The sequence below is a fragment of the Myotis yumanensis genome, unplaced genomic scaffold (assembly GCF_028538775.1).
Source record: "Myotis yumanensis isolate MYYU_CA2020_CCGP unplaced genomic scaffold, mMyoYum1.0.hap1 SCAF_8, whole genome shotgun sequence".
Lineage (NCBI taxonomy): Eukaryota > Metazoa > Chordata > Mammalia > Chiroptera > Vespertilionidae > Myotis > Myotis yumanensis.
Genome location: NW_027223759.1, coordinates 36,973,263 through 36,997,176, shown reverse-complemented (window position 1 = coordinate 36,997,176; position 23,914 = coordinate 36,973,263). Strand labels below are relative to the sequence as shown.

General features: G+C 38.8%; 1 protein-coding gene and 2 pseudogenes across 1 annotated transcript in view; 1 reads left to right on the top strand and 2 right to left on the bottom strand.

Moving 5' to 3' along the window:
• Window positions 1-2: 2 nt before the first annotated feature.
• Window positions 3-14,420, bottom strand: LOC139015471 (kinesin-like protein KIF15; annotated as a pseudogene).
• Window positions 14,421-15,792: 1,372 nt separating this feature from the next.
• Window positions 15,793-16,492, top strand: LOC139015470 (superoxide dismutase [Mn], mitochondrial pseudogene; annotated as a pseudogene).
• A 257-nt stretch (window positions 16,493-16,749) lies between these two features.
• Window positions 16,750-23,914, bottom strand: part of DNAJC10 (DnaJ heat shock protein family (Hsp40) member C10) — a 39,206-nt gene continuing 32,041 nt past the window's right edge. Inside the window, exons 21-23 of the mRNA XM_070422630.1 lie at window positions 23,404-23,523; window positions 20,344-20,448; window positions 16,750-19,220 (exon numbers count right to left, since the gene is read on the bottom strand). Coding sequence (XP_070278731.1) covers window positions 19,209-19,220; window positions 20,344-20,448; window positions 23,404-23,523 — 237 coding nt within the window. The 3' untranslated portion in view covers window positions 16,750-19,208. The remainder of the gene's footprint in view (window positions 19,221-20,343; window positions 20,449-23,403; window positions 23,524-23,914) is intronic.

The following is a 23,914-nucleotide window of genomic DNA, read 5'->3' as shown; positions in this document are numbered from 1 at the left end:
TCTCACACAGCAGATTGCCGACTGTCACTGACATGTATGAGTGCAGAATGCTCATCAGAAACACTTTTTAATTTCTTTAAAAATATATTTTCAGGGTGCAACTTTTCTGTCTCCTTGGCGAGCTGGACGTTCTCCAGCCACACCACGTAGTGAATCTTCTGGTTTGGGTTCTGGTGACCCTAGCAACTTGCCATTTTCCTCAGCGAGACACTCCACCTGCTTCCTTTACATTTCCACCTCCTGGAGTGTTCTCTCCCTTTCTTTATAGAATTCTTCCAGTTTTGATCTCAGCTGTTCCTTTTCTTGGAATGCTTTAGACCAGCGGTTCTCAACCTGTGGGTTGCGACCCCGTGGGGGTCGAACGGCCCTTTCACAGGGGTCGCCTAAGACCATTGGAAAACACATATATGATTACATATTGTTTTTGTGATTAATCACTATGCTTTAATTATGTTCAATTTGTAACAATGAAATTGGGGGTCACCACAACATGAGGAACTATATTAAAGGGTCGTGGCATTAGGGAGGTTGAGAACCACTGCTTTAGACTCTAATATTCTGGTTTGTTCAACTTCCTCAGTCATTCTAAAGTGGTCTGTCTCTTTGTTCTTCAGGGCGCTCTGGACTTCTTCTAGGTCTGCTTTCATTCTCAGCATTTCTTCAACTAAGTTATTTTCGGCCAGTCTTTCTTTGATAAGTTCTTCATTCTTCAGCTGCTGGCTGATTCTGTTCACTGTTGTCCTTTTGCCTTTTAATATCATCCAGCTGACCTTGCAGAAGCCAGTTTTTCTCTCTCAACTGCTCACCTTCCAGGTACTATAGGTTTTCCATCTCACTCAACTGCTTCGTCATTCTGAGGATTTCAGCATTTTTTATTTCTTTGTCTTTATTTAGCTTTGTTACAAGGTGTTGCAAAGAAATCTTAGAGGCTCAGCCATCTTCTATCTCTTGTTCTTGTGTTTCCAGGAGTTTTGCCAATCGAGTTTGGAAATGAGGCGGTGTTTTAGGGTTCTGGGGATACTCACAGCAGAACCCATCACATGTTCTAGCTGCCTCATTTTGAAGTTATATTCATTCTTCTTCTGTTATATCTCCTCTTTCTTTTGGTTTAACTTGTGCTGAAGCTCCTGGATCAGGGCCTCCTTCCTGGTCTGCTCCTCCTGGGCAGACTGCAGGAGCCCCGAGTGCTTCTTCAAGGCCTCCGTGAGCATGTTCAGCTGCTCAGGAGCACGATCCAGGTCCTCACAGAGTATCCTGCTCTGTCTTCAGTGAGTATTCTTAGCCTAAGGGCTTCTTTCAGATCCAGAATACCCACTTCCTGTTTCTTAACACTTTGCTCTCTTCTTTGTCAACCAAAGCAGAGTTGTATTTACAGTTGATGTCCTTCAGCTCTTGCTTCAGCTCTATGGTTTCTCAGGGACTGATGCCCTCAGCTCCTGGCTCTGGCTCATGAGGTCAGCTACAACTTCCTTGTCAGCATCTCTAGACGTCTCCGGAGGACCGATGACTTTTTCGGTAGCACACAAACGCTCTTCCAGTTTCTGTACTTTTGCCACCGGCAGCTCACACTTGGCCATCTCTTTCGCTTTTTCTTGGCACACAGACTCAAGAATGTCTAAGATTTCTTTAGAATTGTTTTCTTTATCCTCTTCAAATTATATTAATAATTTGTTATTGTGTTCTTTTTCTGCTTCAAAAAGCTCCATCAAATTATTCAGACCAGGTTTCAGAGCCTCATTTTCTCTTTTGTAGTTTTTTTTTTTAAAGTTGGTCAATTTCAAACTTCATTACTTCTTATAAGTTTTCATAGAAATCTTGAAACTACTTCATGTAAGCAGTCTCATCTTTCTCTCTGGTCAAAAAGCTTTCTGGTAGTATCTGCCCTGAAGGGAGCTGGGCCAGGTGTTCTGTGAGCCTCTTCACTTCAACTTGGAGCTGGCTCACATTGACTTGGGTGTCCTCTGCCTTATTTTTAATCAGCTTGGCCCTTTGAGGAAAATTTAGCATTGCTAGGGTTTCCCCAAAACACCTGGATCCAGGATGAACATTTGCAATTATGGCTGTTCTGGCATTACCTCCAAGGAATTCCCGGAGTAAGTAGGTGAGCTTGGAGTCTCTGTAGCAAATATGTCTCTGTTTCCCACATTGACAAGGGTGGTAATCACTTGACCCAAGAAGCTCAATGGTCAATTTATATTACCTGCTTCCTTCAACCTCATCCCTCCTGCATGGGTGTCTCTCTGCCTTGAGATCCTGCTAAGTCCACCAGATTGAGTAGGGAGGTTTGTATATTCATAGTCTCATTGCTTTTCTTTATTGATTCTACTGTAATGACAAAGAATGTATAAGATGACTTTGAGGATTCTATATTCATTGAAGTCGATGCCACATGCCTGTTTCTCCGTCCTCCATACAACACCTGATAGGCTCCAGCCGCTGAGGTCACCATCTGCTCCACCAACAGACTCCCTTCTTGATATACTCCCTTATGTACAGTACAGCTGATGCAGAGTCCAGAGGTCATAGATCTGCTCATTGTAGATTTCAATAAAGGAACACTTACAAAGGAAGCTCTTTCCTGCTCCAGCCTTATCTTTTTTTTTTTTTAAACATTTTATTGATTTTTTACAGAGAGGAAGGGAGAAGGATAGAGAGTCAGAAACATTCATTAGAGAGAAACATCGATCAGTTGACCCCTGCACACTCCCCACTGGGGATGTGCCCGCAACCAAGGCACACGCCCTTGACCGGAATCGAACCCCAGGGCCCTTCAGTCCACAGGCTGACGCTCTATCCACTGAGCCAAACCAGCCAGGGCCAGCCTTATCTTTTTCATGATCAATTAAGAAACACAAATATTCAAAACTTGGTGGGATTACTCCTCTCAGGTTATGAGAAAAATGATCATATTCAGATGGTCCCATCATAGTATACACTTTCTCTGAGCCAGTCTGTCCATATGCAAAAATGGTGCCATTATACCCGCTCATGCAAGATTCCACAATGCCTTTGGCCTCAGTTGAGAACACAGACTCCTGAGTGGTGTCCATGCTGGCAACATGATCAAAAGTGAAGGTCTTGGGCTCCCTGTTGGAGCGCAGCTGGAGAGTTGTCGAGGAGGGAACGCTTAAGCATAAGTTTTGCTCTCCATCAGCTAATCCTGAACCCTCTGTAGGTGGATGAAATTCGCACAAAAACTTTGATGGCATCACCTTCATTACTTGGATGGTTAGACTGACAATTTGTCATATTGCGCCCTCACCTCCTGATCCCAAGACCAACTCAGGGATCCCCTCAGCTCCAGATGCTGTGAGCCGGGTTCCACTTGCTGAAGATGGCCAGGATTTGAATTTGGAGTTGAGGCAAGCACTGAAGCCGCAGAGTTGCCCGGCCTCCTCTGTTCTATCCCTTCTACCACACCCTTGTAGATCTCCAATTTCATTAAATTTTCATTTACCCTTCTTACAGTGTTCTTTGTGTATGTTTTTTTTTTTGCAAAAATATACTTATTTTCATGTATCAATAGTATTTGCATTTTTTAATGACAAATTTATTTCTATATTTTAGAAAAAACATAGCTCAATGAAAAGCCAAAGAGTAGGCTAAAATTATATTTCTTACTCTGTGGGTTTAATGCTATGATTACAGAGTCTGATTGCATTCTGCATTTCTATACCCCACCAAAAGTTTCTTATACACTCAAAGTTTTTTCCAAGACCACAAACATGGATATGCCTTACGGCCTCCTCCTTCCTCAGAGACTGCTCTCCCAGGGCCTCTCTCTCTAACTACAATGTGACACAGGTCATTGTTAGTCCTCCTGCACAGCAGTTGTCCTATGATTTGCTTCATTGTTCTCTTGGGTTGGAGTCATTGTTTCCTGGATCTCATGCATTTTGTGTGTGCCCCCATTTAGTGGAGGCATACCATCAACTAACCATCTAAGAAAGACTATTTTTATTTTCTGTCTACTTGTGTCTGGGTAGATATGTATAGGATTCTAGGTTGCAAATATTTTCTCCTCAGGACTTGGAATGCTTTCCTACACATTTTCCCAGTATATCCATAGTTCCAATTATAGTCTGATTCTTGTTCTTCTGTAGGTAACTTGTGGTGTGTGTGTGTGTGGAAGATTTTAGGATCTTCTTTTGGGTTCCAGAATTTGACAATTTCGCTTAAATTAAAAGTTAAAGTCCTGCCAATCTGGCGTGGCTCAGTGGCTGAGGGTCGACCTATGGACCAGGAGGTCACGGTTCAATTCCCGGTCAGGTCACATGCCTGGGTTGCTGGTTGTGGGCTCGATCCCCAGTGTGGGGCATGCCGGAAGCAGCTGATCAATGATTCTCATCATTGATGTTTCTATCTCTCTCTCCCCCTCCCTTCCTCTCTGAAGTAAGTAAAAAATATATTTTAAAAATAAGTTAAAGTTTTGCCCTGGCTGGTGTGGCTCAGTTGGTTGGAGTGTTGTCCCATATACCAAAAGGTGGCAGGTTCAATTCCTGTTCAGGGCACATATCCAGGTTTTCTTGTTCGATCCCCAGTCAGGGCCTGTTCCGAAGGCAACTGTTTGATGTTTCTTTCATCTCCCTCTCGCCACCCCCCTCAAATAAATAATAATTTTAAAAAAAGTTAAAGTCCTTACATTGACCTACCCTTTCCCACCCCTTTCAATACTGCAACTCTTCTGTTTCTGCTCTGTACTTTCCTAGTCTCTCTGACCCTGTTCTAACTTTTTAAAAAATTCCAGACATATTCCTTCTAACATACTATAACGTTTACTTATGTTGTGTTTATTATCTATCTCTCCCTGCTAGAATAAAATCTTCATGAGATCAAGAAATTAATTTACCATCTTAAATAACCAGAACAAAGCCTAGTACCTTGTAAGTGCTCAATAAATTTTTGTTGAATGATATGAATTCAAGAAAGAAACTGGCATGCATTTTAGATGGACTGTAATTTGTGGAATGCAAAGAGTTGTTCTTTCAAAAAATGAGACAGTTGAAACAATAAATCCATTAAATGGGACTTTTTGGACATTAACTTGAGGTACCAAACAGGAAGCTATAAAAGAAATCAATCAATCCTATTAGGGTTGGTAACACGCTAATGAAAAGCTTTGAGGGAAAAAAGAAATTGAATATGTCTTTTACTTTATTTTTGGATTATAAAATATTATCCTGTTCAAAACCCCCTTACAAAGATAAACAACTGCGCTAATGTAATCTCTTTAAATTAATCTTTTAGAGAGGGGCGGGGGGAGAGAGAGAAAGGGGAGAAAGGGAGGTTGGGAGGGAGGGAGAGAGGGAGAGAGATTATTGTTCCACTTATTTATGCATTCATTGGTTGATTCTTTTTTTTAAAAAAATATATTTTATTGATTTTTTACAGAGAGGAAAGGAGAGGGATAGAGAGTTAGAAACATCGATGAGAGAGAAACATTGATCAGCTGCCTCCTGCACACCCCCTACTGGGGATGTGCCCACAACCAAGGTACATGCCCTTGACCGGAATCGAACCTGGGACCCTTCAGTCCGCAGGCCGACGCTCTATCCACTGAGCCAAACCGGTTAGGGATGGTTGATTCTTATATGTGTCCTGACTGGGGATCAAACACACAACCTTGGTGTATTAGGACGATGCTCTAAGCAACTGAGCTACCTGGCCAAAGCCACACTAGTGTAATCTTGGTTAATTCAATAAAACATATACTGTAGCTGATGCATTTAATTCTAATGAAAACTGTAAAAGATTACAGCATAAAGTTTAAAGAATAATTGTTTATTGGTAGTTTATATACATTTGTGCGGATTTCTTATAAATGGACTTGTGAACATAATTTTAAATTTTACTCATTTGTTCTCCAAATACATATTGAATGCTGAGTCCGTGGATCAAAAGTGAATAAGACACAGTCCTAGTCTTCAAGGTTCAGGTAGTTTAGGGCCAGGCAACAGACAGATAAACAAGCCTAAACTTACAAGGTGAATGGCTAGAATCAAATTTTCTGACTCTCTAGAATATTGTTTAGAGTTTAATTTAAAATTCATATCTTCAACACCTTGTTAAATGCACAATTTACAAACACTTTTAATTCCCATAGTTGAAATGTGAGATACATTTTGACTTTTAAATATCTATTTTATACCCATTTTGCAATTAATTAAAACATGATACTAAATATTCTAACTAGAAACCTCTTTAAATATTATAATTACTAGCTTCCTGATTTTTGAGGTGTCTTATCCACATTACATTTGAGCCTCTTGAAACATACAATTTAAATGCCTGGGTGCTGGATTTATTAGTCAGAAAACAAATGAGAGGTGGAATAAAGCAGTCATTGGTGGAGCCACATTTCATTTGTCAAGGGAAATTTCATGGAGGAGGCCAGTTTGAAGAGTATCTTGAAGATGAGACATAGAATTGAAGCAGGTTTGGCCAACATTCTGCTAACAGCTAATGATCTGCTAATCATCACGGACAAATCTATTTCCCCTAGCATAGTGTCAGGACACACACTGACTTCTTGCTGGGCTGAGCTTTTAAAGTTCAAGACATTACTGGCTTTTTAAATTTTCACTTGACAGCACTCTTTTGATAGTAATTTGGCCAAAATGGTATTTAAAAATATTGTGTATAAATGGCCACCTGAATGCATTTCTCCCTTAAATTATAAGACCTACTGGATAATAGCAGTCCATCTTGAGGCTGGGTGAGGAGTTTTTCTGTTAAGGCTTATTCACACCAAGGCATGCCAGCTTTTGTTGCCAACTAGTTATGATTCAGAAGGACTAAAACTAGACTCTAGAATTTCTTTAATTGGAGAATTACTGCCTGGATTCACTTTTTATGGCTTGATCCCATAATGGATGAATTGGCCAACAGCTGAGGGAACACATTTCATGCAGGGCAGATCTGTGTGGGGGTATTTATTCATTGGATTTATATGGTATATTTTATCCCAAATGAAGAATGTTAAAAAATATTTACTTGAAAAAAAGTCAAATACCAGGATAGTTACAAGGGAAGAAAGTAAAGCTAGTAGAGGAGAAAGGAATATGGTTATTTGGAAGAAGTAAGCTAGAGAATAAAGACAAAATATATATATATATATTAAACAACTAAGGTGTTTGTTGGTGTTGCAAGGCACAATCATTACTATTTTATTTTAAGAAAGGGAAAACATGCTTCATTAGACAATGGCTTTTACTTTTGACATTATATAGCAGATTTTAACACATCTATACTAATAAAAGGGTAATATGCTAATTAACCAGGTCAACTGGCCATCTTCTGGACATCCGACTTCCTGCTGGACAAAGCCATGGTAATGGGGGCCGAGGCAGAGGCCGTTAGGGGTGAGATCAGGCTGGCAGGGGGTTAGGGGCAACCAGGCCGGCAGGGGAGGACAGTTGGGGCGACCAGGCTGGCAGGGGAGGGTAGTTGGGGGTGACCAGGCTGGCAGGGGAGGGCATATGGGGGCATTAGGCAGGCAGGCAGGTGAGTGGTTAGGAGCCAGTGTTCCTGGATTGCGAGAGGGATGTCCGACTGCCGGTTTAGGCCTGATCCCAGACCGGCAGTCGGACATCCCCTGAGGGGTCCCAGATTGCAGAGGGTGCAGGCCAGGCTGACGGACAACCCCCCCCCCCAAGTGCACGAATTTTGTGCACTGGGCCTCTAGTCTATATATAATCCAGTTTTATGAAGTCAAAGTGTTTACTCTGTAAACTCAAATTTCACAGGCAGAAAGTCATGCAAACTAAATGAATCAACTACCAAGTGTTCAGCACCCTAAAGTACTTCAGCATCTCTTAAAGGTTATAAGGATGAAAGAAATTTCTTTTGTTCTTAAAGATCTAACAATCTACTTTGGTAGATAACACATGACATAATTGGAGAATAATATAAGGCTAAATAAAAGCTTCTGTTTCTTATTAATATAAACTAAGTTATACAGTAGAGAGTGAGATACTTTTAGAAATTCAAAAATCAGTGTGAGGAGGTCAGCAAAGTCTTCACAGAGGAAGGCAAAGTTGGGTTTAAAGGATGAGATAGAGGATGAAAAAGACATTCAGATGGGAAAATACTATGAAGCAAGGTTTGAAAATATAAATCTGATAACTTCTCAAAAAATATTTTGATATGAAAAAAAGTAATAATTACAGTACTCTAAAAGTGCAACTCAAAACCACAAGGCATCACCTCACATTCAATACAATATCTACTATCAGCTCGGCTGCTGTGGCTCAGTGGTTGAGCCTCGACCTATGAATCAGGAAGTCACAGTTCAATTCCTGGTCCAATTCCCCATCAGGGCACATGCCGGGGTTTCGGACTCCATCCCCAGTAGGGGGCGTGCAGGAGGCAGCCAATCAATGATTCCCATCATTGCTGTTTCTCTCTCTCCCTTCCTCTCTGAAATCAATAAAACTATATTTTAAAAAAAAGATACCTACTATCAAACAGAAAATAGCAAAGTTTGGTGAAGATTTAGAGAAATTGGAACCCTTTGTGCACTGTTGGTGGGGAAGTGAAATGGTACAGCCTCTATGGAAAACATTACGGGAACACGGAAGGAGTCGAGGGGTTGGGGGTGTACATGAATTCCAGACTAGAATCCTGAGTCCATTTCATGCATTCATTGCACAACTACGTACTGTTGTATCTATAGCACCTTGGGTTTAATACATGTTTTTTAAATGAGTAATATTATTTAGAATCATCTGGGATGGCTGCTACTCAGTACACAAAACTCTCTTAAAGAGCTGCTTATAGGGTCAAAGTCTGTTTTTTTATACACACAAGTTTTTGTATAGAAGCAACACTGAGAGAACAATACTAATCTGTTGAGCTGCAGAGAGAGAGATTGACAGATTCAGGGGAATGGCCTTGGGAACAGCAGAGGCCACATTAGGAAGATAATATGCCCCACCAGGCACATTCAGTTCCATCGCCCTTTCAGAAGAGAGTGAGACCTCAGTGTATTACCAGTCTTCAGTTTTGACTAGACAATCTCTAGTCAATTCTTTGTGTTTGAGAATCCAGTCTTCTGACCTGAGTGAGGGAGCAGGATCATAATTTTCCAGCATTCTGATAGCTTGAGCCAATCACATAGGCTCTAAATAGTGAAATGGCTCCAAGGTTCCCAGTTGGGAGGGAGTAATGAAAGGAAAATGAATTGCACATATTCTCTTCCAAAATAGTCCTGCTTAGTGCCAACCAATTCCATTTTTTTCTCCTGTAATTTTCCTACCTCTTCTAATTCAGTAAACAAATTTTTCTGACAGATGATTATAAATTTGTCATTTGGGGTTCTACATAAAATTTCACTAATATCTTAGACAACATTTTGTGTGTGTGTGTGTGTGTGTGTGTGTGTGTGTGTGTTTTAAGAAATTAGTTCTTTAAAAACTTTATTATGGAAAATTTCAAATAGAAAAACTAGAAGAGTATAATCAGCTCCTGTTTCTCCATTATTCAGTCATTCTTGTTTCATTTAACAACCACCTCCAGCCCCTAGATTATTTTTTCCTTTATCTCCCCACATCCTGGTCATTGGCTTATTTTAAAGCAAATCCCAGACATTATTATCATTTTGCCAATACCATGAACACACCTAAATACAATCCCCCTTCCCAAAACAACACTTGATTAATATCAAATATCCAATTAGTATTCTAAATAATCCCAGGTGTTTCATAAATATTTTTACAGTTTGTTCAAATTCAAATAAAGTCCACACATTGTCTTTGACTGATATGACTCAAAAAGCCTTTCTCTTTCATTTCTCTCTCAATCTATAGGTTAACGTTCCCTGTTTTTATTTTATTTTATTTTTTGTGTGTGTGTTTTCTTTTTTTTCCATTAAGAAATGATGTCATTGTCTTACAAAATTTCTCACATTTCTTTTTTTGTTGTTGGTGTATGCTAATTAAAAAAACACATTGTCTCATTTTACCTACACAACTACCTGATGAAGTAGGTAGAAGAGATATTTCACCGTTTAGCAGATGAGGTGACCAGGGTACAGAGATGAAGTTAGCAGTTTGTCTAAACTTAGAGTTAGTAAGTAGTTGAACCAGAGCTAGAATCTAGGGAACTCATTTCTTAGATCTAACAGTGAGCCTCTTTTTTCCTGAATTAAAGTACTACTAAAAACACCAAAATTCTAAGGAGACTTTTGGATACAAAATTAAAGTATTATCAGTACAATTTAATGAATGTTTTATGATTTCTTAATAGCAATCCATGTATATAGGTTATCTAGAATCCATTTTCTTTTTAAAAAAATATATTGATTTTTTTACAGAGAGGAAAGGAGAAGGATAGAGTTAGAAGCATCGATGAGAGAGAAACATTGATCAGCTGCCTCTTGCACACCCCCTACTGGGGATGTGCCTGCAACCAAGGTACATGCCCTTGACTGGAATCGAACCTGGGACCCTCCGGTCCGCAGGCTGACACTCTCTATCCACTGAGCCAAACTAGTTAGGGCGAAACCATTTTCATTGGTGGAAATAATTCATGAGAAGTTGAGCCTCAATATACATATCATTTGTGCCTATATGACTTTCTTGAATTTATTCTTTCATATCATTCACACATTTGAATATTTCTTATTTGCTATTTAGCAGATTATAAACTTTTGGACTTATAATAAAAATACAGTGTTAGTTTATTTACAATTTCTTGTAGTCAAATGTATGTAATGGACATTCAGGATCTTTTTAGTGAAAAATAAAGGTAAATTAGTCTGTGTGAATTCTCATTCACTACTGAGGTAGAAACAGCATTTTCTAAGTAATGAAGTATCTTCTATGTCTCTGCTTATTCTTTACTGCCCTCTACTGGCGCCTGATGTTGTTTTTGATAAATATCATTCAGGGAAGTCTATCACTTTTATTAAAAAAAAATATGAAGCCATAAAAGTTATTTTAGAAAGTTCCTTTCAAAGGAATAAGTACTTTCTTACTAGGCAAAGCTACTTTAAGTATACAATAAAAGTAATTTCTAAGAAAAGTTTCTATAATATCTACTATAATACCCCCTAAGCATTATAACACTTGCTCATTAATTAAATTTCTAGACCATCAGCTACAACTTTTAAAGCATAAAATAACTTCTAGCCAATAATTTTTTTATCATAATTGAATTACTGCAAATTAATTCTAAACAAGTTTAACAATATAGTACAATATTTCTGGTTTAGTTAGAATATATACTGTACATGTATTTGCTAGCTTCTGAAAACAGAGCAGAACATAAGAAAGCCATGGCTTCTATCTATAGAGAAGATAACTGTAAATACAAGGGTAGGCAAAATAAGTTAACAGTTGTTTGTATAGAAATAATAGAAATAAATAACACAATAAACAAACAAATACATAAATAATACAAGAATAAACTGTTTCATGTACTCACAACTGTGAACCTACTTTTTCCCAGTCCTGTATTGGTGAGGAAGTAGAAATTTCTTATTATTTAGGCTTTTTCTAAGTTTATATAAGACACATCAGCAAAATAAATTCTAAAATTTATGTAATCTCTGTAGTAAAATAGGTATTTTTCTGCATTTCAAATTTATTATAGTGAATGCACATTAAATTATCTTTCTAAAGCCATGACAGGGTGACTTATATTTAAGCCTTTTGATATACCATGTTATTGAGTCTTATATTCTTTGGTGACTTGAGAGAGAATGAATTACTGAAGGATTAAAAAAATTTATTTTTCAATTGTAGCTGACATTTATCATTATATTAGTTTCAGGTGTACAACATAGTGATTAGACATTTATATAACTTACATAATTATTATAATATTATTAACTATATACCCTGTGCTGTACTTTACAACCCCGTGACTGTTTTTATAACCCTCAACTTGTAGATCTTAATTCCTTCCCTCTTTTCACACACCCCCAACACCCCCTATTTAGCAACCATCAAAATGTTCTCTGTATCTGAGCAAATGGCAAGATTTCATTTTTTTTATTGCTAATATTCCATTCTATACATATACCTAAATCTTCTTTATTCATCTACCAATGGGCACCTAGGTTGCTTCCATATCTTGGCTATTGTAAGTAAATAATGCTGCAATGAACATAGAAGTGCATATATATTTTTGAATTGGTGTTTTTTTATTTCTTTGGATAAGTATCTTGAAGTGAAATTGTTGACAATATTACTGATATCCCCCATTCCTCCCCCTCTTTGCACCTCCCCACCCAGTTCCCACCCTTTCCCAGGCCTTCACCACACTATTGTCTGTGTCCATGGGTTATGCATATTTGCATACATGTTCTTTGGATAAACTCTTCCCACCCACCTTCCCCTGCTCTGAGGTCTGTCAGCCTGTTCTATGCATCCATGTCTCTGGACCTATTTTGTCTGTCAGTTTATTTTGTTGATTAGATTCTACATATAAGTAAGATCATGTGATATTTGTCTTTCTCTGTCTGGCTTATTTCACTTAGTATAATAATCCCCAGGTCCCTCCATGCTGTCGCAAAGGGAAAGAGACACAAAATATTCCATCAAAAAAGCAGCAGAATATACATTCTTCTCAAGTGCACAGGGGAGATTTTCTAAGACAGATTATATGTTAGGGCACAAAACAAGTGTTAATAAATTTAAGAAGTTTTAAATCACATCAAGCATCTTTTCTAATTTCATACAATTATGGTCAGAAATCAATTACAAGAAGAAAACTAGAAAAATCACACATATATCGAGAATAACAACATGATGCCCTAACCCAGTGGTCAGCAAACTGCGGCCCCTTGAGTGTGGCTCTTCCACAAAATACCACGTGTGGGCGCGCACATACAGTGTGATTGAAACTTCGTGGCCACACTCAAGGGGCCAAAGAGCCACGTGTGGCTCATGAGCCGCAGTTTGCCGACCACTGCCCTAACCGGTTTGGCTCAGTGGATAGAGCATCGGCCTGCGGACTGAAAGGTCCTAGGTTTGATTCCGGTCAAGGGCATGTACCTTAGTTGCGGGCACATCCCCAGAGGGGGGTGTGCAGGAGGCAGCTAATGGATGTTTCTCTCTCATCGATGTTTCTAACTCTCTATCCCTTTCTCTTCTTTTCTGTAAAAAATCAATAAAATATATTAAAACAAACAAAAACATGCTACTTTTCTGTCTTGAAGGAGTGGTGTAGGAGATGAACTTTATTGTTCAACCCTACCCTAGTTCTTGGCTATCTCTCAAACTTTGTGATTGACCATGCAGCTTTCATTGTTCTAATAGGCTCCCCGTAGCTGAGGATGTGCCAAAACCTGCCAATGTTCCAAAGGGCAGGCCTAGATACAAGCTGATTGGAAGCCATACCCTCTGGCAGCAGCTTGTATATATATATAATGTAAATTTATTGATTTCAGAGAAGGAGAGATAGAAACATCAATGATAAGAGGGAATCATTGATCGGCTGCCTCCTTCATGCCCTCCACTGGGGATCGAGCCTGCAACCCTGGCATGTGCCCCTGACCGGAATCAAACCCAGGACCCTTCAGTCCACAGGCCGACACTCTATCCACTGAGCCAAACCGGCCAGGGCTGGCTGCAGCTTTTGAAGTGTGTAAATATACCTATGCTGCTGTCAGGGAAGCGTGGGAGATGGGTGCTTCCTGTCTGCTCTCTCTGCACTGAGCCCTGGGGGATAACCAGTTAAGAACTGTCTTTATTTGCTCCAGTCCTGTGGGATCAGCAAATCTAAACCCCACTTGGTCACCAGGTGATCAAAGGATGTCCCCTGTATGGTGGTCACAGATGCTGGGGTGCTAGATATGTGCAAAAGTTTTTCTGGAAAGTACAGCCACCTGGAGCGAGGCAGAGATGTTCTCTGCACAGTACTGCAGGCAGCTCCTAGATGTGTGTTAAATTAAAAGCCAGCCCCCCAGGCTGAAGCACTGGAGATTGCAAACAGGCTTATCACACAGAAAGTTGGGGCACCAGATGAGGTTCAAACCTTTGCTCCTCTGAGAAATTGGAAGTCATGAATTTTGTTCTAGTTGTGTCTTTACACCAGAAGTGGGTTTAATACCCTGTGTGTCTGTCTCTCCTACCCATTTCATTGTGGGTTTTTTCTTGTTCCCAGTAGTCACTCTAGTTTCTGCATTCCTTTAAGGGAAAATTGTTCTGTATGTAGGTAGTTTTTGTGTGTTCATGAGAGGAGGAGAGTTCAGGAACCTCCTAAGTTGCCATCTTACACTAGAACCTATTCATTCTTTAAAAAAACCTTTTTTCACTTCTTTAGTAGTTAATTAATATGGCATATATATTTTTTGTGTGTGGACATCAGCACAGACCTTTTTGAATGATTACAAAATATCGGAACAGCAGGCTACTAAATAATACAGTCTTGGATTCATTATTGATATTGGCCAGTTTGGCATCAGCCCCAACCATAACTTTGGTTAGTTACCTCTCAAAATATATCTGAGGATTGGGTCATAGTATGAGTGCAAACCCACTGTTAAACATTAAAAGAAATGACTTGAGCCAGTGGGTCCCTAAAAAATTTATATTTACACTAGTGCATGGATTTGTGCACGTTGAAATTAATTAGAAGGTGGCCGGTGGGGCGGGACTGGGCAAGATGGCCCAACAGGCCCTGGAGCCAACTTCCCTCAGTCCCTCCCCCTGCCGACAGCACCTGGGGTGGTGCTGTGGTGTGTCGAAAGGCGTCTGTGGAGTGAACGAGATCCCTCCGGCAGGTGGCGTGCCCCGGCCTGGCCTGTGGGGACGGGGCCAAAACCGGCTCTCCTACATCCCCCAAGGGGTCCTGGAGTGCGAGAGGGCACTCTGCAAAGTTGCTGTCATACAGGATGTGGAACACAAAGGCAAGTGTGCAGTAAACCAGATTCAGGGCTGACAGTGCCCCAGCAACAACATAACCCAAGGCCAAAGGTAGAATCACGTCACCCCACAAGGAATTGGACACTCTCCTCTCTGGTTTTGGGGTGCATCTCCTGATAACTGCTGCTGCCAAGTCATTGCAGCTCGGCAGCTCCTGCATTGAGCGTCTGCCCCCTGGTGGTCAGTGCGCATCATAGCGACCGGTTGAACACTTAGCATATTATTAACCTTTTATATATATATATCTATAGGCATAGATATATATATTGATATATATAGATATAATACATTTATACTTACCTTGGTGGTTGACCTAAATTTTATTATTCATTTTGAAAACAAGCTTATTCACCAGATTTTGGGTATATTTAAGTTTTGTTCTATGGTATTGAGTAAAGTGTATACTTCCAGATATATTATTTCCTTTTCATCTTCAGAATAAATGTTCTTTAGGTATTATAGAATATTTAATATACATTAGGTTAATTTAACCTTTGTTTTTTAAAAATATTTTTATTGACTTCAGAGAGGAAGACAGAGGAAGAGAAACATCAATGATGAGAGATAATCACTGATTGGCTGCCTCCTGCACACCCCCTACTGGGGATGAGTCTGCAACCTGGGCATGTGCCCTTGACCGGAATTAAACCTGGGATCCTTTAGTCTACAGGCTGACGCTCTATCCCCCGAACCAAACTGCCCAGGGCTAATTTAACCTTTGTATTATTTCACTGAATATGTATAGTTTAAGACCTTTATCTGAGTTTGTTGGTAGACATAAAGATTAAAACTAGACTAATTATTATACAAAAATTCCGTTAAAATGGTTTAAAAATACTACTTCCTCATTAAACTTTCTCATATATAAGCAGCTTTGTAAATGTGCGCCATAGGAAACCATGCAGTATTTCTTTTCTGATGAATGTACTGCAAAGAAAATTTCTGCTTTGAATACTGTCAGAAAACAAAGAATCGACTGGTTCACTCTGGGCTGTCAGCACACCACCTCCCGGACTTGCCTTATGACTACGGCGCCCCAGAGTCTCACACCAATGCCCGGATCATGCTGCTGCACCACAGCAAGCACCACACTGCCCATGTGAACAACCTGAACACCAGGGAGGTGAGGACAAGCACGGGGAGGCGCGGAGAAGGGTGACAATGCCACTCAAATAACTCTTCAGCCTGCCTGAAGTTCAACAGTGGAGGCCACATCAACCAGCATTTTCTCGTCAGACCTGAGCCCTCGTGGTGGTGGAGAATCCGAAGGGAATTGCTGGAAGTCATCAACATGACTGGTTCCTTCACTGCATTTAGCTGTTTCTGCTGGCGTTCAAGGCTCACTCAGGTGGGAGCTGGCTTGGTTTCCAGAAGGAGCAAGGATGCTTCTAGATTGCTGCTTGTTCTAACCAGGATCCCCTTCAATGAACAGGTCTCGTCTCATTCTACTTTTGGGGAATGATGTGTGGGAGCATGCTTATTACTTTCAGTATAAAAATGTCAGACCTGATTATCTGAAAGCTATTTGGAATGTAATCAACTGGGAAAATGTAACTGAGAGATACATGGCTTGCAAAAAGTATATCAGCATTACAGAAAGCTCGTTATGGCTGATTCTGTAGTAGTGCAGAGTAAACATTTGAGTAAACATTTTCTTCAGAGAGCTAAAATACCCAGGAGGTTATATCACCATAAAGCCATCAAAAGTATCACATCCCTTACTATTGAGGCCCCTATGGAAGCCTTTCTGATCCTGTTCTATTGCATTTATAGATAATCTAGATTTTTACCCTAGTTGTTTAACAATATTAATTTCTTTCCCCCAAGGAAACAAAACTAAAAAAGAACCAATTTAAAAAAAAATTTTACAATATAAAAGTCATTATACAATAATTTCATTTTATTTTCCCTTTATCTTAATCACATACTTTAAGTAAAAAAGATATGAAAGATGTTAAAAACTGGACAACTGAGATAGGCAAGCATCATTAATACCAAAAACAGACATTCAAAATGGTTTCACATCGTCACATATTTAAACGTATCTCATTTTCAAATCCAACTGCCTGACAGATGCACTCTGGTCTGCTAGAAATGAATGGTGTGGTACCGGAGGCCACCTGCACACAATGAGGTTGCTGAGAGAAATGGCATCTTTAGAGGTGCTCTCCTGCACGAATGTGGCCATTAAAGCCTTTAATTCTGTCAGCGGTCTTTTAAATACCAATGATACTGATGTGACTGCAGGATTCACATTACTTAACATGACTCCCAGATAGCGCTGGCTTTACAGCTGATTCCACAGGCACAGACTTAGGCCAAGTTACAGGATATATAATTTTTTCTATTTTATTTACTGTTTAAGATGTTTTTCATTCAAATTTGGATACTTATAGGTAGTAGTACACAGGTGCCTGCATCTTTGTTTACGGACTCAGCGTCAGCACTGTGAATCACGCTGGGCCGTTTGTCCTCTCCTCAGTGTCCAGCACATTGGCATTCATATACAGTGGGGCCTTGACTTACGAGTATCCCGACTAACGAGTTTTTTGAGATACCAGCTGTCTCTTGGCCGATTTTTTGCATTGAGTTGATAGAGTAATTTGAGTTAACGATCTCGGAACGAATTAAACTCGTAAGTCAAGGCCCCACTGTACCTGGTACGGCAATCAGTAAATATTTACCAGGACCTCTTTAGGATTCCATTTTAGGCTTCTTGTAGAAACAAGCCAATTCAAAACATTTTCTAGGCTTTGAAAATTTAATAAATGAAAGGCACTTGCCATTACTGATCATAATTCAAAAAGGTGGTGGTAAATTAAGGCTAAAAGTGGTAATTATTCTGTATGTGCCTACATGTGTAAAATGAGGTCTAAGATAAGGAATTAAGGAATAGACTAAAAACAACATGGGAGAGACTGAAGAATAGGGTTACACTTGAAAATAAAAAAAATATATTTTTCTATCAGTTGGAGCTATAAAATATGAGGAAATTTTGGGGAAGGAGGTAAAATGATATTTAAAAAAACAAATCTCTTCCAATATAATAAAGCATAATCCTAATAGGTTTTTGGGAAAACTGAAGATATTTTTTAAATTCAATGACCTCTTTTTTGCTCAACTGGAATTTTTACCATAGCACTTACCCTGAATTATAATTATCTGATTCTGAACAACTGAGAAACTAAAAGATTTCATTCTTAGATTTATATACTTTTCTTACAAAAATAACTTGTTATTGTGCCAATATTTATCTGAACATGATAGCCTCCAATTAATAATTGGAATGACCACATTATCAGTATGAGTTATAGTGAAACTGCAGTTATTTCTCCTGTTTGAAAAATGAAGAGAAAAGAGTGAAAAACAACAACTATGAAGAAAAACAGGCAAATGGAAATAAAGGATACACAACAAAAGAGCCCAGAAGACAAAAACATAAATATTAGAAAGATGCTTCAAAAGTTAATTAGTATCACAGGGAAAACCTTTATGAAAAATATTTAGAAAATAAATTAACACGTATCTTTAAAATATAGGACTCTAAGTGCTTGATATGTTTGGGATACTCTACAGTGACCTGTTAATTGCTGTACATATTTTTTTTCCAGGTATTTCTGGATCCTGTAGAAATCTATAGAATTTGCTTACTCACTGTTACAAAAATTGTTCTCAACTGTAGAAAATTAAAATTAATTCTTTAACCTTTAAGAAAGAAAAGAATGAAGAATCACTTCACTCTAATACATCATGAAAATAGGGTATCTGTTTATTTTGCCACATCACATTTTTTTTAAATGAAATATATGATTAGAGAATCAATTTGAGAGAATTTTTAGAAGAACAGGTGATTGAAAACCAAGTTCTCTTTTTTCAGGTGAGCCACAACACATTAAGTGATAGAGTTCACTCTGTACTACTGAGACATATACACTAGCAGAGCAAAATCATGTTCAAGCCAGCCAGCCCAAACATCATTTCCAGCAGTCAGCAATCTATGGCTCATGGCTGAATGTGACTTGTGGTCTATTTGTGGATGGCCCTCAGCTAAGAGTGGTTTTTATATTTTTCAAAGGGTTGTAAACAAAGCAAAACAGCATATGTGACGAAGAACCGCATATGGTCTACAAAGCCTAAAATATTTATGACCTGGCACATTATAGAGAGCTTGCAGACCTTTCATTCATATCAATGTTGTATAGAATTGAGACAGTGCAATTACAGGTCCAATATAATGCTCACTTATTCCCACCATGAATGTAGTAACAGTCTAAAAAGATATCTTCTGATGTCATTTGTCAGAATTTGTTTTCAACTTTTTCTTCATCTTCACTATCATTAAAGTTCATCCTTTAACAATATAAAAGTAATTGAAAGAGAAAAGAAACATGAGATTATATTAAAAACAAGGTAAAATAGTATAAGCTAACCAAACTTTTATCTTCTCAAAAATAATTATATTTCTTATTTAATGAGCCCACCACATAAGAACCTCTGCTACCTATAACAATGGTAGAGGAAAGGGTATCACATAGTTCTTACCCAGGCAGATACTACCAATTATAGCTTTACACATTCGAACTCATATTTTGATGCGCTCTTTAACTTAATTTCAGTTATGACATTTGATTTATGAGTAACAGTGTTTGCTATCTCAAATGTTTAATGAGAAAGTCACAAAACATCTTGAGAAAACAGCTAAACAAACTATCAGAAAAACATTTTTGTTTACTGAAACCAAGAAAATAAAGATTCATAACCATCTCTTTCCTAACTGTTAGATTTGGAGAAAACATAATTCCCGAAGCAGGCTGTCAGACTTTCTATGTTGGGGTCTGTAGTTCTAATGATTCTACGGAGCCAGATGTCCCTAGCCCTTTCCCACGCTGTGCTGCTCTTCTGCCCTTTCACTGTACAGGAAAGGAATCCAAGAACCCTCGTGTGATTGTATTAAATTCCATTCAGAAGGCACTCTCGCATTCATGGACTGTTTGGTCTAAGTCTGTCCTAGAATGACATGATTTAAAGAAGAAAAATAATAAACAGCCCTTGCAAAGAACAGCAGGAGAAAGCTGCAACTGCCTGATGGGTTAAAAATTCAAGGAGAGGCCAGGAGGTCCACGGGTTCCAACACATCCCGACTAAATAAGAACAAAAGAATATTTGCTATCCAAATGTGTCTGTCAGGAGGCTCCAGTATATGTATTCCTTTCCTAACAAGTCACTGCTTTACTTACATTTGAACAAAACGTAAATAATTTATAGCCATAATTTCTTAAGTGATTTTACTTGTCCAAATCTCTAAGCATTTCAGTGTTTATAGGCTACATTCTGATTCTCATATTTTCCAAAGAAGAATTTCCAACTACTTACTGTTTTTTGAAGCTTCGTTTCCCTGCTTATTCATACATATAAAATATAGGAAGAATAACTTTAGATAATGTTTGCAGTCAGCTCTAGACTTAGTCCTTACCTTATTTCTCATTCCATGTTTTTGGAGATTTTCCAATTTTTCATATATTAAAGCAGCAATCTCTTTTGCATCTCTGGAATCTATTTGCTCTCCCCCAATATTTCTCTAAAATTAAAAACACTTTTCTTATAATCTTTTAAGTATCTAATCAAAACATGACCTTTGTACCTCAGAAACTTGAATAAAATAGTCCTTAAAATTCTAAGTGCTCGAAACTTAAATTTCTTCAAGGAAATGATGCTACACAAGCACAGTTAGCCCATTATTTACCTGAAAGAAATACTGATACTGTTATGAGAACATGGGAAACATGCACTGTTCACACCAAATGCCTGGAAACATTTAAACTGTGTGAGAAAAGATATGCCCAGGGGACTAAAATCATTCTCATCTAATACAATCTCCGACACAGACAAAACCATGACTAACTAACCACTGGGAAAGCAATGCCCATCTCCTGGCTCTCCTCTGCCCACAGCAGGAAGGTGGCTGGGAGGGGACAGGTGAATATGACCAACTCCGCTCACTTGGGATCTGGAGCCACCCGTTTCATTCCTCCTGGAGACAACCCCACAATTATGTGTTAGGATTTTGTTTCGTCATATAACTGCCCATCTGGGTTTGCATTTCTGTTTATTCCAATCACCATTCTACTTTGGCCTCTTCCTCTAGCCTGGACTTCTGGATGCCAACCCTGCCTTTCAGTTTGGACAGGGATATTCTGGGTCCTAATCTGTCCTCTGGACTCCTCTAGACATATGGTAACATCATATTTTCTTTTTTTAAAATATATGTGTGTGTATGTGTGTATTTTAATTTAAATTCTTTACTGTTAAAAGTATTACATGAGTCTCCTTTTTCCCCCATTGACCTCTCCCCAGCCGCTCCCACCCCACAACACATGCCCTCACCCCCCTACTGTCTGTGTCCATTGGTTATGCTCATATGCATGCATACAAGTCTTTTGGTCTCTTAGTCCCTCACCCCACGCCTTCCCTCATAGGTTGGACAGTCTGTTCGACGCTTCTATGTCTCTGGTTCTATTTTTGTTCATCAGTTTATGTTGTTCATTATATTCCAAAAAATATATATATTTTTACTTATTTCAGGGAGAGAGGGAGAGAGAGAGAGAGAGAGAGAGAGAGAGAGAGAGAGACAGAGACACATCAATGATGAGAAAGAATCATTGATCGGCTGCCTCCTGCACGCCTTACACTGGGGATCAAGCCTGCAACTGGAGCATGTGCCCTGATTGGGAATGGAACTGTGACCTCCTGGTTCATAGGTCGCTGTTCAACTACTGAGCCACCTAAGCCGGGCAATATTTTCAAAGAGCTCCCTCTATGGCCTGATCATTTCTACGATTGGTCATTTTATTGATATTTCTCTAACATCATTTGACATGATGTCACCCACTTCTCAGCTGTTCTGAGAATTGGGAAGCAAAGCTAGTGATTCCAAAGGAATGAAGATTCAGCCTCAGGTATAAAACATTTTCTCTCTCAAGTTATACTTACCCTATGCTGTTCTTAAAATAGTTAGCCTCTTGGACTAATCAGAATCCTTCACTGAAAAATCTAAATGTCTGACAATTCTAGATTTCTGAAATTCACCATTTAATTTATCTATTTAAATATTTAGCTCTATTTAAAAATGTATTATAATTACCAATAAATAACATGAGACCTTAAATCAGATATTCTTTCTCAAAAAGTATATATTAAAATATTTGAAATTATTAATTTCATGTTTTATCAGAAAACATGAATATAGTACAAAGAAAATATTTTATCATAGTTCTAGTGCCAATAATGTCATTCTTTTACTTGGGAAGACAGCAAAGGTCATGAGTACTTTCAGTTAGCAATTATACTGGCTGATACACATGTACTTAAAAAAAATTTATTTATTTTTTTAGAGAAAGGAGGGGGTGGGAGGGGAAGAGAGAGAAAAACAAACATTGATTTGTTGTGTATGCATTCATTGGCTGATTCTTGTATGTGCCATAACCAGAGACTGAACCTGCAACCTTGGCATATTGTTACCACATTCTAACAATTGAGCAACCTGGCCAGGGCCAGACATATGCTTTTGTATTAGTAATCATAAAAGTTATCACCTGAATTTGAATTTTAAGACCCACTGGTTAAATGTCTAGTTTCTTGTTGGGAAAAAAAAAAAAAAGTTACGGACCTATAAAAAAGGAATAATGACTGCACCAACTTTTATAGCCTAAATCATTCATTAATAAAGATTCTATAAGATAAATACTCTGGTACTAAGGTTATTTCAAAAGTATTACAATAGCATACTATCCTTTCCTGGAAAAACATCTATACTAATAAAAACCTAGGTGGTCCTCACGCCACCACAAGATGGCTGGCAGGGGAGGGCAGTTGGGGGCAATCAGGCTGGCAAGGGAGCAGTTAGGCGTCAATCAGGCCGGCAGGGGAGCGGTTAGGGAGCGATCAGGCTGGCAGGTAGAAGCGATTAGGGGCAATCAGGAAGGCAGGCATGTGAGCGGTTAGGAGCTAGCAGTCCTGGATTGTGAGAGGGATGTCCGACTGTCGGTTTAGGCCCAATCCCACAGGGCAGTCGGACATCCCCTGAGGGGTCCCAGATTGGAGAGGGTGCAGGCCAGGCTGAGGGACCCGCCCCCCCCGCCCGAATTTCGTGCACCGGGCCTCTAGTTAATCATAAAGGTACTATATGTTAATTCTATAAAAGTAGGAAATATAAAACTTCACAGAAAGTAAATAATTACCTTGAATTCTATCACTCATAGAAAACCACTATTAGTATTTTGGTTTGTCTCTTGAGTAATTTTCCTATTAATGAGTGTAAAAATTTTAAGGCAATGGAGATCATATCAATTATGAGACACAAAACCTTTTAAAATCATTTAGTGTATATATAAAAAGGACCGTGTTTCAATAATATGCAATAAGATAATGATAAAGAGAAAAGAATCTAGAAAAGAGCATTACTCAGTCTAAACAAAAAATCTTTTGAGCTTGGCCTGCTAAAGGAAAGGAACATGGAGGAAAAACCTGTACGTACCTTTGATCTTTCATAAGGAAAGAATTTAACAGTTGGATAGGCTCTGATACCAGCTTTCTGGCATGTTTGAGCATTGGCCTGACAGTCTACTTTTCCAGCTTTCACTTTTCCTTTAATCATCTGAAAAAAAACAAATATGGTTTACCATTCTCCTTGGAATGAAGTATTTTGGCAACCACAAAGCAATGTGATACTAAAAATTTCAAATCTTTATAAACCTAAGGATTTGTTATTTAAAACATTTCAATCCTCCCCATTCAAATAAGATTGCTTCCAAATTCTTACTGGTGCTTTGCATTCCTATTTGTCCAGCACATCTCCAATAGCATTAATTTCTCTTTTGCCTTATCAAGAAAATTGAGCTTTGCCCTAAATGACCTCAACTTCTTGGTACCTACACCTGTCTGTCACAGCATAAACATCCCAGATGGTCTCCTTCCTGTCTTTCTCTGATCTCATGTGCTGAGGTAGCACCCATCTTGTGGAAGGCTAACTACTCCAGCTACACTCT